This window comes from Talpa europaea (assembly GCF_964194135.1).
Source record: "Talpa europaea genome assembly, chromosome: 16".
In the NCBI taxonomy this organism is placed as follows: domain Eukaryota; kingdom Metazoa; phylum Chordata; class Mammalia; order Eulipotyphla; family Talpidae; genus Talpa; species Talpa europaea.
The window spans coordinates 50,267,909-50,287,770 of record NC_140084.1 but is presented as its reverse complement, the minus strand read 5'-3'; the positions used below and the strand labels follow the sequence as shown (position 1 = coordinate 50,287,770).

At 45.8% G+C, this 19,862-nt stretch overlaps 2 protein-coding genes across 2 annotated transcripts in view; both read left to right on the top strand.

The window, feature by feature from the left end:
• LOC311186153 (leukocyte immunoglobulin-like receptor subfamily A member 6) overlaps window positions 1-19,862 on the top strand; it is a gene marked incomplete at both ends in the record, with an annotated part of 61,209 nt that overhangs the window by 24,121 nt on the left and 17,226 nt on the right. The gene's annotated exons all lie outside the window — the stretch shown is intronic.
• On the top strand, window positions 406-2,948 carry LOC311186704 (leukocyte immunoglobulin-like receptor subfamily A member 5; the record flags this gene model as incomplete). The annotated part of the gene is made up of 5 exons (XM_084257854.1): window positions 406-439; window positions 528-599; window positions 775-1,059; window positions 1,201-1,503; window positions 2,770-2,948. The coding sequence occupies 5 exons, from the start codon at window positions 406-408 to the stop codon at window positions 2,946-2,948; spliced, it is 873 nt and encodes a 290-aa protein (XP_084113980.1).

Sequence of the window (19,862 nt, the reverse complement as noted above, 5' to 3'; positions counted from 1 at the left end):
CCCGCCGCGGCCACCGCGCTCCCTCCTCCAGCCGCCATGCGCCCCAGATGGAGCCAGGGCACCCCCTTGATGCCCTAATGCACACGTGCTGCTGCGTGGTCTTGGGGACTGGGGACCCGGTCCAGGGTGAGGACCACAGGATGTGCTGATGGACAGGCGGAGGGTGAGGAGGCCCAGGAGAGGCCCTGAGGGAGGACATGCCGTAGGTCTGCCTCCACACTGGGGCACCTCAGGAAAGTGCTGCAATAAAACCCGAGCAGGGCCTTAGGGACAGTTCCCCTTTCTGATGACTTGACAACCCTGTGGCAGGAAGGACCAATCCCCAGTGTCCCCACCCGTGTGTCTGTCCGTCCTGCCGGCACCCTGGGCCCTCCATCCCCACAGCCAGATCACAGAGAAGACGCCATGACCCCCAGCCTCACGGCCCTGCTCTGCCTGGGTGAGTGTGAGGAGGGAGGGGCACCCTGGTCTGGGGGGACCCCACGGTCAGGCCCCAGGACTCAGGAGGCTCCAGAGGAGGCTGTCAGGACTCAGGGCAGGCCTCTCACTGGCCTCTCTTCCAGGGCTGAGTGTGGGCCCCTGGACCCCAGAGCAGGCAGGTGAGTCTGTGCCCAGGTGTCCCGGGTCCTGCCTCCTCACTGGGGAGGGGCCACCCCTGGGCAGCTGGGGTGGAGACAGCAGGTCTGGGGTGATGGAGGGGACATCTGGGAGGGTCTGGGCTGGGGGCTGGGAACAGGGGTAGGGACGCCTGTGACCACCTCTGATTCCTTCCAGGGGCCCTGCCCAAACCCACCCTCTGGGCTGAGCCAGGCTCTCTGATCCCCTTGGATAATCCAGTGACCATCTGGTGTCAGGGGGCCCCGGAGGCCCAGGAGTTTTATCTGTTTAAAGAGGGAAGCTCAGCGCCCTGGGACAGACAGAACCCACTGGTGCCCGGGGACAAGGCCCAGTTCCGCATCCCACACATGACACGTGACTCTGCAGGGAGATATTTCTGTCTCTATCAGAGCCCCACTGGCTGGCTAGAGCGCAGTGACCCCCTGGAGCTGGTGGTGACAGGTGAGAGCACACTCTGGGGTCCAGCCTCAGGCGCTGCCCTCAGGGAGGGGGACTGCTCTCAGGGTGTCTCCCCCCTCACAGCCCAGCCCTTCGGGGATGTGAATGTGGGGAGCCCCATTTAATACAGTCTCCCTTTCCTAGGATCTTACCCCAAACCCAGCCTCTCAGCCCTGCCGAGCCCTGTGGTGACCTCAGGAGGGAACGTGACCCTCCAGTGTGGCTCAGGGCAGGGATTCGACAGCTTCCATCTGACTGAGGAAGGAGAACACAATTCCTCCTGGACCCTGGACTCACAGCAACTCCCCAATGGGCAGTTCCAGGCCCTTTTCCCTGTGGGCCCTATGACCCCCAGTCACAGGTGGCTGTTCAGGTGCTATGGCTACTACAAGAGCACCCCACAGGTGTGGTCATTCCCCAGTGAGCCCCTGGAGCTCCTGGTCTCAGGTGAGTATCCCCAGGTCTGTCCTCTCTGTGTCCCCTGATCAGCTCAGGGTCCTGTCCAGGTGACCCCCTCTTGGCTATGAGTGAGAGGGTTGCAAGGAGGGTCACCCTGACTGGCCCAACTCTCAGAGGGTGGGGGCCTAGAGGGTGTACCCACGTCTCCCCTTGAACATTCCATTGCCAGGTGTTTCCAGGGGTTCCGAGGGAGGCTTTGGGGATCACGGGGTAGAAACAAAAGGAGAGTGAACAGATTCTGGGTCTCGGGGAAGCTCCAGCCCCTCCATCCTCTTGTCTTTTCCCAGGATCTTCTGGGGTCCCCAGCCCCCCAGCCCCTGGAGCCAACCTGACAACTTTTGAGTCACTGGGGTCTACTCAGTGGGGAGAGAGGTCTCCCCTGGGGAGGTCAGGGGCCTTAGCAGAGAGGACGCTGCCCGGCCTTGCTCTCTGAGGTGGGGCTTGGGGTGAACCGGGTATATCCGGGCTCCCTGTTGGAGATGCTGGAAGCTGCCCTGGGGTCTGGCCTCTGTGTTTCCCCTTGTCAGAGAGGACCTGCCCAGCCCTCAGGTGTGACTCACGGGGTGAGCCAAGCAGGAACACATGAGGTGTGGCCTTCCCTGCACCCCGCGTCCTATCAAAGAAAAAAGGTCAAAGTCACCAAAACAAGCCGGGGCGGGGGTCAGACTGCAGGGTGCATGTCCTCCCTGCGGCTCTCGGCCTGGCCTGGGCACGCCCCGTCCCTCTGAGCCCAGCCCCTTGTCTGTGGTGTGTCCCCTGAGGTCCTCTACGTGGGACAGTCCCGTCAGGAAGTGGCCGTCATAGCTCATACAGATAAACACGGAATATCTGACAGCCCCGTGTGTGCTTTGGGGTCTGCAGCCAAGAAGGGGTCTTGACTGACAGGGGGCTGGGGAGGGCAGAGGCCAGCCCACGCAGACCTGCTGCGGGCGCTCCGTCCCCTGGCGTCTCTGAGGGGCTGTGAGGGATGAGACGGAGAGGAGGTACGTAGGGTCTCGCTAAGGAAGAGGGCAGGCCCAGGGGACAGGAGACAGGCCGTCCGCCAGGTGAGGACCCCGCAGCCCAGAGTGGTGTCCCCTGGGGCAGCATGACAGAGCACAGGGCCCAGTGGGCAATGGTTGCCAGGGCCAGAGGAGTCTGCAGCCCCGCAGGGAGGGGCTGGTCGGATGAAGAAGGACCCTCCCCACGTTCACCCCGTGTCCTGACGGGAGGTGCCCTGGTCCCCTGTGTGACCTGCGTGTCTCTCTCCCCCAGGCCCAGCCCCGCGCCCCCAGGACTACACGCTGGGGAACCTCATCCGCCTGGGCATGGCCGCCTTCCTCCTGCTGGCCCTGGGGGTCCTGCTCTTGGAGGCTCTTCACAGCCACAGGAGGACCCGAGACGCGGCGGGAGCGGGGCCCGGGAGGGGACAAGGCCCCGGCCAGAGCCCATGAGCCTGGAGGTGACTGTGCCCGGAGGCCAGAAGCTGGTCTGGGCAGCGCGGGGACTGTCTGCGGCTCCCTGGGAGGTGGAGGGTCCTTGCTGTGAGCAGGTGAAGGTCTGGACCCTCCTGTCATTAAACGCGGGACTCCCCCCCCACCACCACTACGCGCGTCAGCTCCACGAAGCCATGTCCACGGATCACCCATAATTCACAGTGCTGGGGGCGGAGGGCGCCGGTCCCTTCTGCAGATTAAGCCCCAAGCCTTGGGGCGAGGGGCTCCCTGTCTCGGGGCGGGCGGTGGGCACTGGGCGCGGGCGAGCCCCTCAGGGAGGGAAGAAATGCTGCCCGGTCATCTGAGCGCTTCGCCTCACCGTGACGTCCTCGGGGCTGGGCACCGCCCTCTTGTCCTCGCTGGGGCAGCAGCAGCCGCAGAGCCACACGCGGGCAGGCAGGCTGAGCCTGTGGTCGCCGGCCCGAGGCCGCAGTGACTTGGATGCAACGGATGGGAGAGATTCCACACGGGAACGTCCTCTCAGCAACGCGGACAGGGTCTTCCCGAGTCAAGACCTGATGAAAATGTCAAGTGAAAGAAATGGATCAGACTTTACTCCCGTGCACATTTGTTGTCTGCTCTCTGATGGGTGGAATATTCAAATGGTTACTCGCCTGCCCTTTGCCTGTTGATCTGACCCAAGCGCAGGTGCAGGTGTGCCTGTTCCAGCTGTGGGGTCCACTTCCCATGTCCCCCCACAACCGGTCGCCTGGGACAGGCAGGGCGCCTGTCGGGAGAAGGGGAGAGATCTGTGGGGGCTGTGGAGCAGGGTGGGAGCTGTCTGCCTGCTTGGCCAGAGCTGTCAGGAAGGCCACACAATCCCCTGCAGGCTGGAGTGGGGGACCAGCTCCCTCCCTTCTCTGAGGTGCAGGGACCAGAGCCCCCGCAAGTCTGCGCAGGGACGCTGCAAGGCCAAGAACAGGAGCCAGCCTCCTTCCACGGGACCCCAGCCTAGCGCAGCATGAGGTGGGAAGGGTGAGCAGAAGGCCCACCTGGCGCTGTAATGATTATGCGAGGCTGCACACTTGGCACTTAAATTGAAACGCTTCGTGACTTAAATTCCCCGGCACTGTTAGCGGAGAGTGTACACAGAAGCCTGAAATGCTGTGGTTTCCGAATCCTCATTTTGATGAGGAACCAAATCAAAGTTGCTTTTTATTTTTCTTTTAAGATTTATTTATTTATGCATACAAGACCTGGGGTACAGGCCAGAGATGCGTTGGGGTGAGAGGATTCACCAGAGACAGAGCGGGGAACAGAACAGGCAGACTGACTGAAACACACTGCTGAGGGGAGACGCTGGCGAGACAGGAGAGTCTGCTGCGCCATGTGGGCAGCTCCCTGGCTAGCTGGGGATCAAACTAATGCTGAAGAGGCTGCAATTGCTTCATAGTGCGGTGCTTAACCCCTTGCACCACCAGGGAGGTCCCAAAGTTGCTCTTTAATTATGTCATCACACATACATTTCTATTCAGATTACCTGTTTTGAGTTTCTATGGGTTTTATTGAAGAGGATATATTCTGAAAAGCAGTTCATAGTTCAAATGACTTGCGGTTTGCAGGAGCAGTAGTGAGTTTAGGTTGGAAATACTGGCTTTGAGTCATCTGACCAGGGAACAGATAGTGTTGAAGAAACAAAGGATTATGGGAGTGTTTATAATAATATTTACAATATTATAATCTCACAAATATATCTTATACATTACATACAATTTATAAATGTATGTGTTTAAATACACTATTTTAATGATATACAATGTATAAACCATATTTTATATAACTAAAAATTAATATAGGCAGTATTAATTATTATTTTGGATTTAAATATCTGATGGTCAGAGGAGCAAAGCAAACAAATGCAGCTTCTCATCTGCAGTAATGGATTTCGTAATTTTGTCACTCCCACCTGGATTTGAAACACTGGCGGTTTCCCAATGAACATTTCTCCTCAGTTTTTCTCCTCAGAATCTATCTTCTCTGAGGAACACTCACTCACCAATAAACATTTCGAGTCCAACTTGTTCCGATCGTAGCCCTGTCTCCCCCTCAGACACTCTGTCACCAATGTGAAACCGAATAAACTTCAAAAGTGCCAAGATTGGGGGCAGGTCACTGTGTGGGTTCTCGCCCATGCCCTCAAACCTGTAAGACACCGCTCAGGTTCAGGGTGCACTAACAATGGGGTTTATCAGCAAATGGAAGGTTGGGAACAGGCCACAAATGGCTGGCCGTCTCACCCCTGAGAGTGTGCACGACGTCCAGTAGTCCCAAACAAAGACCGCTCCTTCAAAATATCACTGTTGCTCCCACTCGGGCCTGCAGCAGTGGCACGCTGGTAGCAGTGCATCAGATTCAACTCAGGATGGCAGCACGAGGGGCTCAGGCAGCACTGCTGAGGAGGCACCACAGCAGCCATGGGCATCAGGGAAGCCCCGGGCAGGACGTCACTCTTCAGGTACACATTACCGGAACTGGACGTGGTCCAAAGACTTCACACTCCATTGGTCCTAAAGCCTCTTGTGGGTGACATAGCAGCAGCCCTGTGACTACTGTTTCAGACATTTCAGATGATTCCTGCTCAGGGACATGCCCTCTATTCACATACAAAATACCCAATAGACAATTGTCTTCACTTTCATCTCGGACCTGACCCTTATCCTCAGAAACTTTGCACCAATATATAATTCAACTATCTATTTTTACAAGCTTCCTGCCTTGATATCAAAGCCTATGGTCCCCAAAATACAGTTCTCCATAAATTTATCATTTCACAATCTCCTTACACAGAGCATACAAAATATTTATATTTATAGACACTGATTGTGATACACATATATTTTTTCTCCAAACAATATCTGTTTGCAATAGCATTTCTCTTCATTATGATTGAAAAACAACTGAATCTTAAAAAAAAAAATTCCAAAGGACATTTATAATAAGATAGCCCTCTAAAGAAACCTGCCATGATGAAAAAAAAAAAAAAATACCAAAAAAATTTTACCTCAGCTTTTCAACAACAGTAAATTTCTCTTCAGGAAAAGTCAGCCAAACACATTTATCCAAATGTTATACTGAAGTGACTTTATTGTAGGAAAAAAAACACCCAAAACATATATTTTTTTACACCCTCCCTTATTGTGACCGTAATCCTTCCTCTCCCTGGACCCATTCCCCATAGTGTGTCTCTGGTTTATAGTTGCCTGTTGATTTTGATTTTTTCTTTAATATAGTTCGTCTTTTTCCTGGTCCCTTATTTAAGTCTTCCAAATTCCTGCTATGAGTGAGACTATCTGGTATTTTTCTTTTTCTTTCTGGCTTATTTCGCTGAGCATGATCCCTTCCAGCTCCATCCATGGAGCTCAAATGGCATGAGTTTATCATTTTTTTTAAAGATTTATTTATTTATTCATACAAGCACTGGATACAGTCAGAAGCGCGGGAGGGTGAGAGAATTCACCAGAGCCAGAGCGGGGAGCAGACAGGCAGAAGGACCAAAGTACACTGCTGAGGGGAGCAGCGGGTGGCAGGAGAGGTCTGCCTGCCATGTGGGACCCTCGCCTGGTGGCCAGGGATCGAACTAGCACTACAGAGGCTGTGGGCAGCTTCGCAACTAGCGCTCAACCAGTGCGCCACCAGGGAGGCCTGAGTTTATCTTTCTTGATGGCTGAGTAATATTCCATGGTGTATATGTACTACCTCCTCTTGATACAGGCATCTATTTTTGGCATTTGGGTTGTTTCCATAGCTTAGCTAGTGTAAATAGTGCTGCTATAAACATAGGGGTGCAGGTACCTTTTTGAATTAATGATTCTGTGTCCTTTGGGTAAATACCTAGGAGTGGAACTGCTGGATCATATGGAAGCTCCATCTTTAGCAGGTTGAGGAATCTCCACACAGCTTTCTACTGTGGTTGGACCAGTTTGCACTCCCACCAGCAGTGCAGGAGACTTCCTTTTTCTCTACAACCTCGCCAACATTTGTTGTAGCTGGTTTTTTTAATGTGTGCCATTCTCACTGGTGTGAGATGGTATCTCATGGTAGTTTTGATTTTCACTTCCCTGATTGCAAGTGATGCTGAACCTTTTTTCATATGCCTGTTGGCCATTTGCATTTCCTCTTTGGAGAAGTTTCTTTTTAGCTCTTCTGCCCATTTTTTGACTAGATTATTTTCTTTGTTTCTGTTGAGTCTCATCAGCTCTTTGTTGATTTTTGTGATCAGTCCTTTATCGTTAGTGTTGTTTGCAAAAGTTTTCTCCCATTCGGTGGGGTTTCTCTTTGTTTTGGTTACTGTCTCTTTTGCTGTGGATGTTTATCTTTGCCTTCACTATCACTGCTTTGGGTGATGTGTCTGCAAAGATGTTTTTGAGGTATGTTTCATATTGTGTTTTATGTTCGCCTATATTTTCATCTATATTTTCTATGGTTTCAGGTCTTATGTCTAGTTCTTTAATCCATTTTGAGTTGGTTTTTGTGCATGGTGTAGGGTAGTAGTCAAGCTTCATTCTTTTGCATGTAGCAACCCAGTTTTCCCAGCACCATTTATTAAACAAACTTGCTTTGCTCCATGTCATATTTTTCACTCCTTTGTCAAAGATTAGTTGATGGTAAATCTGTGGGTTTATTTCTGAATTTTCTATTTGATTGCCTTGGTCCGTGTGTCTATTCTTGTTCCAATACCATGCAGTTTTGATTATTATGGCTTTGGAGTATAGTTTGAAATCTGGGGGTGTGGTGCCTCCATTCCCTTCTTTTTTCCAGGAGTGCTTTGGCTATTTGGGGTTTTTGGTTGCTCCCTATGAATGTCATCAGTACCAGAACATATTTCATATCATATTTTTTGATACAAGATATATCAGCTCTGGAAATAAAAGGCAAAACAAAATTTGATCTAAGATTTGCACTACGCAGACATTACACAACAGAAAAAAAAAAGCCCAAGAGACATTTCTCCTCAGTTTCGAATCTATAGACAAACTTCACCTCAGAAAGCATTAGCCAAAGACATTTCTCCTCAGATTCAATTCTATATAAAAGTTTCTCCTCAGGAGAGCATGCCCCAAAGAGATTTGTCCTCAGATTCTCTCCTAAATAAAAGTTTCACTTCAGGAGAGCATGCCCCAAAAAAATTTTCATCAGAATGTTATCTGTATAAAAGATTATCCTCAGGAAAGCATGACCCAAAGACATTTCTCCTCAGTTTCTCTCGTGTATGAAACTTTACCTCAGGAGATCATTCCCCAAAGATTTTTCTCCTCAGATACTCTGCTATAGAAAAGTTTCTCTTCAGGAGAGCCTGCCCCAAAGACATTTTTCCTCAGAATCTCTTCTGTATAAACGTTTCTCCTCAGGAAATCATGCCCCAAAGACATTTCTCCTTAGATTCTCTCCTATATAAAAGTTTCTCCTCAGGAGAGCCTGCCCTAAAGACATTTCTACTCAGAATGTCTTCTGTATAAAACCTTCTCCTCAGGAAAGCATGCCCCAAAGATATTTCTCCTCAGATTCTCAAATATAAAAAAGTTACTCTTCAGGACAGCCTGCCCCGAAGACATTTCTCCTCACTTTATCAAATACATAAAAGTTTCTCCTCAGGAGATCATGCCCCAAAGACATTTCTCCTCAGGAGATCATACCCCAAACACATTTCTCCTCAGATTCTCAGTTATGTAAATGTTTCTCTTCAGGATCATTCCCGAAAGACATTTCTCCTCAGATTCCCTACTATATAAAAGTTTCTGCTCAGGAGAGGATGCCCCTGTTGTAGAGCAACCCCGATACAAAACGGGGTGCCTGACTGTGGGTCCTCACCCGCGCGCTTAAAAGGACTTATCAATGCTCTACTGCAGGCACACGTGAAAGGTTAATAAAAAAGGTTTATTTACAAGGGAAGGGGAAATGAGGAAATGTACAGCTCTGGGAGAAAAGTGGGAGACAAAGTTTTAAATGAGTCCTACCCAATCCGCCGATCAGGAATCCCAAAATGGCGCTCTGAGAGCTGGCCGCCAGCCAGGAGCGGTGAAGCCAGGAGGCGAGCGATCGCGAGCCAGAGAGACCCCAAGGCCCACATGTTTGGTTTTTATATCCAACCTGGCTGCCCAACTCCACCCTCAGGTCCCAGCCTCCCTCCCTTTGGTGCTGATGGGATTTGTCTTTCCCAATGTCTTGATGGCTTTAGTCTGGAGTGGGGGTGGAGTCCACAAAGCCTGTATGGGATTAACTCAGGACATCATTTCCCCCTAACAATTCCCCCCTTTCACTTTTTGCCACCATTTCCATGGTGATGAAGATCAAACATGAATGCTGGGATACAGTCTCAGATGAAAGTTTTCCAGGGTTCCAGTCTGAAAGAAAACGAATCCCTCCAGGTATTGTCCATTGTGGAAAGCAAAAGTCCTCCATTCCTGGAAAAACAGTTCATCAGTCCCAGCCGAAAGAAAAATATCTGGAGGCATTAGCCAGAACAAGACAGCAGATATGTCAAAATCACAGGAAAAAAAAATCTTAAAATGGTTCAACTTATGTAAAAACAAATTCTCTCAACCTTGATCTCAAATTGTTTTAACAGCATAGCAAACGTTTGCAAACTAAATCTACTTTTAAACTGTTAGGGGGAAATGATGTCCTGAGTTAATCCCATGCAGGCTTTGTGGACTCCACCCCCACTCCAGACTAAAGCCATCAAGACTCTGGGAAAGACAAATCCCATCACCACCAAGGGAGGGTGGCAGGGACCTGAGGGTGGAGTTGGGCAGCCAGATTGGATATAAAAACCAAACACGGAGAACATGGCGGCGAGGAGACGCTGCGAGTAAGATCTCCCATTAAAAAAAGTTAATAGGGAGGAAAAGCGGCAGGTCCCAGTGAGAACTGGGACACGGAAGATAAACGGACGACTCCAGCAAACTGCCCAAAGAAGAAAGTTGCCATAAAAGAGGACGAGAAGGGAGGGAAGCGCAGAACCCTGCTCCCCTCCCCCGCCCACAGAGGCGGCACTCTCCGACCGGCAGAGAGGAGGAAAACAACAAACCAAAACAGCCAACAAGAACAAAGGACGCAGCAAGCGGGTCTGTGAGTGGAAAGGAACTATTGCAGCCACCACACCCCGTGAACGGGAGCTGTGGAGAACCCTGCAGGATCAACCGCGGAGGTGAGCTCCAGGCGCCATTAAAGAGAGCCCCGCCCCCCAGGAGGAGACCAGCACCAGCACACAGCCCCGGCTGCCCGGTAAGCTTGCACGGAAAGCGGCGCGGATCCGGATCGGATCGCAGCTGCCCAGGTCCCCGCGCCTGCGACCTAGGCTTGCGGGGAGACGGCGGAGGCCCTCCCTGAGTGAGCAGGAACAAGGCGCCCAGGCAGGGGAGCGGGATTCAAAAGGCGCCATTCCCGCGCCACTGATCTGGGCTACAGCCCGCGTCCTGGAACTGAGGGCTTTGGAACTGAGACCCGGGGCACGAAATTAGGGGTGTGGGTTCCCCACGACGGTGGGGCACAAGGCAGACACAGCACCCCAAAGCCGTTGAGGTGTACCCTACCATCCCCGCTCTGCTCCCTGTCCCACGGGGTGGAAAATCAGCTCCCCAAGGGCTCTAGGAGAGATCTCTGGCGCCACCTAGCGACTTGAAGCCAGCAGAGGCTCCTGAAGGAGCTAGTGGCCAGCTGGGGAGTTAGCCCACACTGGGCCCCTTCCGAACAAGTAGTCTGAGCCCACAGGGAGAGCGAGCACCCACAGCCGGGGCAGACCAGGCGCGCAGAAGAGTGTGCCTGAGACCAGACGCGCAGGGAGTGTGTCCCACATCACCATTTTAGAACAGGGACATTTCTTCAGTAAAGACTACCTGCAGAAGGCTTCCTCAGGAGCCAGAGGTGAGCGGGGGGGAAGTTCGCCCACGCCAGACCACCTCTGGCCTGCAGTCCAAGCCCAGAGGGGAGCAGGAACCCACCGCCGGGGCAGGCGCACAGGGGAGTGTGTCCCCACATAGGCATTTTAGAACAGGGACCTTTCTCCAGTAAAGACTGCTTGAAACTGACAGATGACTCCTGGAGGAACCAGAGGGGAACAGAGAAGCCCACCCAAGATGCCGGCCAGTCCCAACAACACAGTGTCCCAACGCATACGGCAAATTAGAAAACAGACAGTAGGGAGGAGAAGAACCACACGCAACCTAGCAACTCTCCAGAGAAAAAGCACACCACAAAAAGAAAGCCAGCCCCCAGATTGCAACGACAATAACTTGGAAGAATTTCTGAGCCTTCCAGAAAGAGAATTTAAAATTGCTGTGATTAAAAAACTGACAGAGTCATAAAGGAAAACAATGATAAGGGAAAAATAATCAACGATCAGAAGAATGCAATTGAGTCCCTAGAGAGGGAAAACAATGGTCAGAAGAAAGAAATTGAGTCCCTAAAGAGGAAAGTAAAAGAAATGCAGGAGATCAAAGAATTAATGGAAGAACTAAAGAATTCTGGGAAAAGCAATGAAAGCAGAATAGATGAAATGGAAGAACGAATAAGTAATCTTGAAGACACAGAAATAAAAAGAACCAAAACAGAAAAGGAAAGAGAAGTACAAAGGAAAAGAATGAAGAAAGGCTTCGGGAACTATCTGACTCCATGAGGAAAGGAAATATAAGAGTTATAGGAATACCAGAAGGAGAGGAGAGAGATGTAGGAACAGAGAAAATATTCAAAGAGATAATTGAAGAGAACTTCCCAAATGTGAAGAAGGAGCTGAAAATTGATATACAAGAAGCAAGAAGAACACCAAACTTCCACGGCGAAAGGAAAAATACAGCAAAACACATAATAGTAAAGCTCCCAAGAATCCAGGACAAGGAAAAAATAATGAAGCTGGCAAGAGGGAAGAAACAGATAACATTCAAAGGAAAACCAATCAGGCTGACATCAGACTTCTCCGAAGAAACACTACGGGCAAGGAGAGAGTGGAGGGACATAGTCAACAGACTCCAAGAAAACAGAAGCCAACCAAGAATACTCTATCCCGCAAAGCTCTCCTTCCTCTTTGAAGAAAGAATATGGACCTTCCCAGACAAACAGAAACTCCGGAATTTCATTGCAACTAAACCCCCACTCCAAAAAATACTACAAGGAGTCCTAAAGCCAGAACCTCAGAGGGACGAATAACAATGAAAGAAGGCCAAAAAAAAAAGTTATTAAAAGAATAAATAAATAAAATCAAAGGAAAGACAAACACAATGGCAAATACAGATGTTAACATATCAATATTAACTCTAAATGTAAATGGACTAAACTCTTCAATAAAAAGACACAGAGTTGCAGCCTGGATTAAGAAACAAAACCCAACCTTTTGCTGTCTCCAGGAAACACATTTAGCTACAAAAGATAAAAATAGGCTCAAAGTTAAAGGATGGAAAACAATCCTACAAGCAAATGGACCAAAATAGAAAGCAGGAACAGCTATACTTATATCAGATAAAACAGATTTCAAACTCAAAAAGATAAAAAGAGACCCCAATGGTCACTACATTATGATCAAGGGGACAATACTTCAAGAAGAAATAACACTCATTAACATATACTCACCAAACGAAGGAGCACCAAAATATATCAGACAACTGTTGTCCTCTCTGAAAACAGACATCAGAGAAAACACATACGTAGTGGGAGACTTCAACACACCACTATCAACAATGGATAGATCAACAAGACAAAAAATAAGTAAAGAAACCAAAGCTCTAAATAAGGACCTAGAGCAATTGGGCTTAACAGACATCTATAGAACACTAAACCCCAAAAAAACGGAGTACACATTTTTCTCAAGCGCACACGGATCATTCTCCAGGATCGATCACATACTGGGGCACAAGACAAACATCAACAGATACACCAAGATTGAAATCATATCAACCATCTTTTCTGACCATGAAGGCATCAAACTAGAAATAAACCATAAAAAGAAGGCAAGGAACTTTCCTACCTCATGGAGATTAAAAACCACACTACTGGAAGACCATTGGACTAATGAGGAGATCAAAGAAGAAATTAAAAAAATTTTTGAATTGAACGACAAGGAGGACACCAATATCCTAAATGTATGGGATGCAGCAAAAGCAGTAATAAGAGGAAAATATATAGCAATAGAAGCTCACATCAAGAAACAAGAAAGAACGCAAAGAAACAACCTAATCTCGAAGCTCAAAGATCTAGAAAAAGAACAACAAAAAAACCCCAAAATCAGTAGAAGAAAAGAAATAATAAAAACCAAAGCAGAAATAAATGAAATTGAAACTAAAAAAACAATCCAAAAGATCAATGAAACCAAGAGCTGGTTCTTTGAAAAAAATCAATAAAATAGACAAACCCCTAGCCAGGCTCACAAAGGAAAAAAGGGAGAAAGCACAAATAAACAGGATCATCAATGAAAGAGGAGAAATCACAACGGACACAGCAGAAATCAAAAGAATAATCAGTAACTACTATGAACAGTTATATGCAAACAAGTTTAACAATCTAGAGGAGATGGACAAATTCCTACAACTCTACAATCACCCAAAGCTAGATAAAGAAGAAATAGAACACCTAAACAGACCAATTACAATTAGCGAAATTGAAATGGTAATCAAAAACCTCCCCAAAAACAAAAGCCCAGGACCTGATGGATTTACAAATGAATTCTACCAAACATTCAGAGACGAATTAGTGCCTATCCTTCACAAACTCTTCCAAAAAATTGAGAAGGAAGGGACAATATCAAACACGTTTTATGAAGCCAACATTACACTAATACCAAAACCGAACAAGGACAACACAAAAAAGGAAAACTACAGGCCAATCTCCCTAATGAACACTGATGCAAAAATCCTCAATAAAATTTTAGCTATCAGAATCCAACAATGTATCCATAAGATAATTCACCACGACCAAGTAGGATTCATTCCAGGGACACAAGGATGGTTTAACATCCGAAAATCAATCAACGTTATCCAACACATCAACAAAAAGAAATATAAAAACCATATGATAATATCAATAGATGCTGAGAAAGCTTTCGACAAAGTGCAACACCCATTCATGATAAAAGTCCTTGAAATTCTTGGGATACAAGGAACATACCTCAACATCATAAAGGCCATCTATGACAAGCCAACAGCCAGTATCATTCTCAATGGTGAAAAGCTGAAAGCAATTCCATTAAGATCTGGAACAAGACAAGGATGTCCACTCTCACCACTGCTTTTCAATATAATACTGGAAGTCCTAGCCAGGGCAATAAGACAAGAGAAAGACATCCAAGGAATCCAAATAGGAAAAGAAGAAGTCAAACTATCACTATTTGCAGACGATATGATATTATACATAGAGAACCCCAAAAACTCCACAGAAAAGCTAATTCAACTCATCAATCAGTTCAGTAAAGTGGCAGGATACAAAATCAACACTCAAAAGTCAGTAGCCTTCCTATACACAAACAATAAATCTGAAGAAGAAGAAATCAAAAAAACCATCCCTTTTGTTATTGAAACAAAAAAAATCAAATATTTGGGAATAAATCTAACAAAAGAGGTAAAGGACCTATACAAAGAAAACTATAAAACACTGTTAAAAGAAATAGAAGAAGACACAAAGAAATGGAGAGACATCCCCTGCTCGTGGATTGGAAGAATAAACATTATTAAAATGGCCATCCTTCCAAAAGCAATATACAGATTCAATGCTATTCCAATCAAAATTTCAATGTCATTCTTCAAAGAAATAGAACAATTATTGATGAAATTCATATGGAATCACAAAAAACCCCGAATAGCCAAAGCTCTCCTGAAAAAAAAAGAAGGGAATGGAGGCATTACACTCCCAGACTTCAAACTATACTACAAAGCCATAATCATCAAAACTGCATGGTATTGGAACAAGAACAGACATACAGACCAATGGAATCGAATAGAAAATCCAGAAATAAACCCACAGATTTATGGTCAACTAATCTTTGACAAAGGAGCAAAGAATATGCATTGGAGCAAAGAAAGTTTGTTCAATAAATGGTGCTGGGAAAACTGGGTCGCTACATGCAAAAGAATGAAGCTTGACCACTACCTCACACCATACACAAAAATCAACTCAAAATGGATTAAAGAACTAGACATAAGACCTGAAACCATAAAATATATAGAAGGAAATATAGGCGAAACACTACGTGATTTGCACATCAAAGACATCTTTACAGACACATCACCCAAAGCAGTAATAGTGAAGGCAAAGATAAACAGCTGGGACTACATCAAATTAAAGAGCTTCTGCACAGCAAAAGAGACAATAACAAAAACAAAGAGAAACCCCACCAACTGGGAGAACATTTTTGCACCCAACACTAATGATAAAGGACTGATCACAAAAATCTGCAAAGAGCTGATGAGACTCAACAACAACAAAGAAAAGAATCCAGTCAAAAAATGGGCAGAAGAGCTAAAAAGAAACTTCTCTGAAGAGGAAATGCAAATGGCCAACAGGCATATGAAAAAATGTTCAACATCACTTGCCATCAGGGAAATGCAAATCAAAACTACCATGAGATACCATCTTACACCAGTGAGAATGGCACTTATTAAAAAAACTAGCAACAACAAATGCTGGCGAGGGTGTGGAGAAAAAGGAACTCTTCTGCACTGTTGGTGGGAGTGCAAACTGGTCCAACCACTGTGGAAAGCTGTGTGGAGATTTCTGGACCTACTAAACATAGAGCTTCCATATGATCCAGCAATTCCACTCCTAGGTATTTACCCAAAGGACACAGAAACATCAATTCCAAAGAACACCTGCACCCCTATGTTTATAGCAGCACTGTTTACAATAGCTAAGCTTTGGAAACAACCCAAATGCCCAAAAATAGATGACTGGATCAAGAAGATGTGGTACATATACACCATGGAATATTACTCAGCATTCAAAAAAGATAAACACATGCAATTTGCAGCAACATGGATGGCGCTGGAAGGGATCATGCTCAGCGAAATAAGCCAAAAAGAAAAAGAAAAATACCGGATGGTCTCACTCATAGCAGGAATCTAGAAAACTTAAATAAGGGACCAGGAAAATGAATAACTATAAGAAAGTGAAAATCAAAATCAACAAAAAACTATGAACCAGAGACACTTTTAGGGGGGCGGGGGCGGGAGGGGAGGGATTGGGGTCAGAATGGGGGGGCTGCAATTGTATGGGGAATATAACAATAAAATTTATTATAAAAAAAAAAAGTTTCTCTTCAGGAGAGCCTGCCCCAAAAACATTTCTCCTCAGATTCTTTCCTATATAAATGTTTCTCCTCAGGAGTGCATACCCAAAGACATTTCTCCTCAGATTCTTTCCTATATAAAAGATTCTCCTCAGGAGATCCTGTCCCATAGATATTTCTCCTCAGATTCTCTCCTCTGTAAAAGTTTCTCTTCATGAGAGCCTGCTCCAAAGACATTTTACCTCAGAATGTCTTCTGTATAAAAGTTTCTCCTCAGGAAACATGTCCCAAAGACATTTCTCCTCGGAGGCTCTCCTATAGAGACATTTCACAACAGGAAAGCAAGTCCCAAATGTGTCTGCTCAGATTCTCCCTACATAAAATTTCTCCTCAGGAGAGCATGCCCCAAAGACATTTATCCTCAGATTACCTGTATATAAAAGTTTCTCCTCAGGAGAGTAGGCCCCAACATTTCTCCTCAGAATGTCTTCTGTATAAAAGCTTCTCCTCAGGAAAGCGTGTCCCAAAGACATTTCTTCTCAGATTCTCTGATATAGAGACATTGCTCCTCAGAACAGCATGCCCCAAAAACATTTCTCCTCAGATTGTCTACTATATAAAAGTTTCTCTTCCTGACAGTCTGCCTAAAAGACATTTTTGCTCATATTCTCAACTGTAGAAAAGTTTCACCACAAGACATCATTCCCCAAAGATATTTCTCCTCAGATTCTCTTGGATATAAAAGTTTTTCCTCAGGAGATCATTCCCCAAAGACATTTCTCCTCAGGTTCTCCCCTATATAAAAATTTCTCCTCAGGAGAGGATGCCCCAAAGACATTTGTCCTAAGAGTCTCTCCTATATAAAAGTTTCTCATCAGGAGAGCCTGCCCTAAAGACATTTCTACTCAGAATGTCTTCTGTATAAAACCTTCTCCTCGGGAAAGCATGTCCAAAGATATTTCTCCTCAGATTCTCAAATATATAAAAGTTTCTCTTCAGGACAACCTGCCCCAAAGACATTTCTCCTCATTTTATCAAACATATAAAAGTTTCTCCTCAGAAGATCATGCCCCAAAGACACTCTCCTCAGATTCTCTCCCATATAAAAGTTTTCCTCAGGAGATCATACCCCAATCACATTTCTCCTCAGACTCTCAGTTATGTAAATGATTCTCTTCAGGATCATTCCTGAAAGACATTTCTCCTCAGATTCTCTCCTATATAAAAGTTTCTGCTCAGGAGAGGATGCCCCAAAGACATTTCTCCTCAGATTCTTTCCTATACAAATGTTTCTCCTCAGGAGAGGATGTCCCAAAGCCCTTTCTCCTCAGATTCTCTCCAATATAAAAGGTTCTCTTTGGAAAGACTGCCCCAAAGACAGATCTCCTCAGAATGTCTTCTGTATAAATATTTCTCCTCAGGAAAGCTTGTCCCAAAGATATTACTCCTCAGATTCTCTACAATATAAAAATTTCTCCTCAGAAGAGTATACCCCAAAGAGATTTCTCCAAACAATGTCTTCTGTATAAAAGTTTCTCCTCAGGAAAGCAATGCCCCAAAGATATTTCTTCTCAGATTCTCTCTGATAGAGACATTTCTCCTCAGAAAAACATGCCCCAAAGATGTTTCTACTCAGATTCTCAACTATATAAAAGTTTCACCTCAGGAGATCATTCCCCAAAGATATTTCCTCAGATTCTCTGCTATATAAGTGTTTCTCCTCAGGAGAGGATGCCCTAAAGCCCTTTCTCCTCATATTCTCTCCTATATAAAAGTTTCTGCACAGGAGAGGAAGCCCTAAGGATATTTCTCCTCAGATTCTCAAATATATGTAATTTTCTCCTCAGGAAGACATGAACCAAAGACATTTCTCTTCAGATTACCAAATATATAAAAGTTTCTCCTCAGGAGAGCATGCCCCAAAGACATTTCTCCTCGGATTCTCAAATACATATAATTTTCTCTTCAGGAAAGCCTGCCCCAAAGATATTTCTCCTCAGATTATCAAATATATAACTTTCTACTCAGAAGAGGATGCCCCAAGGATACTTCTCCTCAGATTCTCTCCGATAGAGATTTTTCTTCTCAGAAAATCATGCCCCAAAGATGTCTCTCCTCAGATTCTCCTCTACATAAAAGTTTCTCCTCAGGAGAACATGCCCAAAAGACATTTCTTCTCAGATTCTCAATTTTATAAATGTTTCCTTCAGGAGATCATTCTGGAAAGACATTTCTCCTCAGATTCTCTACTATGTAAATGTTTCTCTTCAGAAGAGGATGCACCAAAGACATTTTTCCTCAAATTATCAAATATATAAAAGTTTCACCTCAGGAGATCATGCCCCAAACATATTTCTCCTCAGATTCTCAAATATATAAAAGTTTCTCATCAGGAGAGCCTGCCATAAAGACATTTCTAGTCAGAATGTCTTCTGTATAAAACCTTCTCCTCAGGACAGCCTGCCCCAAAGACATTTCTCCTCACTTTATCAAATACATAAAAGTTTCTCCTCAGGAGATCATGCCCCAAAGACATTTCTCCTCAGGAGATCATGCCCCAAAGACATTTCTCCTCAGGAGATCATGCCCCAAAGACATTTCTCCTCAGATTCTCTCCTATATAAAAGTTCCTCTTCAGGAGAGCCTGCCCCAAAAACATTTCTCCTCAGATTCTTTTCTATATAAATGTTTCTCCTCAGGAGTGAATACCCAAAGACATTTCTCCTCAGATCTCTTCCTATATAAAAGTTTCTGCTCAGGAGAGGATGCCCCAAAGATATTTCTCCTCAGAGTCTCTTTCTATATAAAGGTTTCTCCTCAGGAGAGCATGGCCCAAAGACATTTCTCCTCAGATTCTCTCCTATATAAAAGTTTCTCTTCAGAACAGCGCGCCCAAAGACATTTTACCTCAAATTCTCAACTATATAAAAGTTTCACCTCAGGAGATCAATACCCAAAGATATTTCTCCTCAGATCTCTCCTATATAAAATTTCAGGATGCGCCAAAGACATTTCTCCTCATATTCTCGCCTATTAAAAAGCTTCTCCTCAGGTGAGGATTCCCCAAAGACATATCTCCTCAATTTCTCTCCTATATAATAGTTTCTCCTCAGGAGAGCACGCCCCAAACACATTTCTCCTCAGAGTATCAATTATATAAATGTTTCTCCTCTGGAGATCATAGCCGAGAGACATTTCTCATCAGATTCTCTCCTATATAAAAGTTTCTCTTCAGGAGATCATTCCCAAAACACATTTCCCCTCAGGTTCTCTCCTACCTACATAAAGTTTCTCCTCAGGAGAGGATGTCCCAAAGACATTTCTCCTCAGGTTCTCTCCGATATAAAAGGTTCTCTTTGGAAAGACTGCCCCAAAGACATATCTCCTCAGAATGTCTTCTGTATAAATATTTCTCCTCAGGAAACTTGTCCCAAAGACATTACTCCTCAGATTCGCTACAATATAAAAATTTCTCCTCAGGAGAGTATACCCCAAAGAGATTTCTCGAAACAATGTCTTCTCTATAAAAGTTTCTCTTCAGGAAAGCAATGCCCCAAAGACATTTCTCTTCAGATTCCCCTCTATATAAAAGTTTCTCTTCAGGTGAGCCTTGCCCAAAGACAATTCTCCTCAGATTCTCAACTATATATAGAAATTTCTCCTCTGGA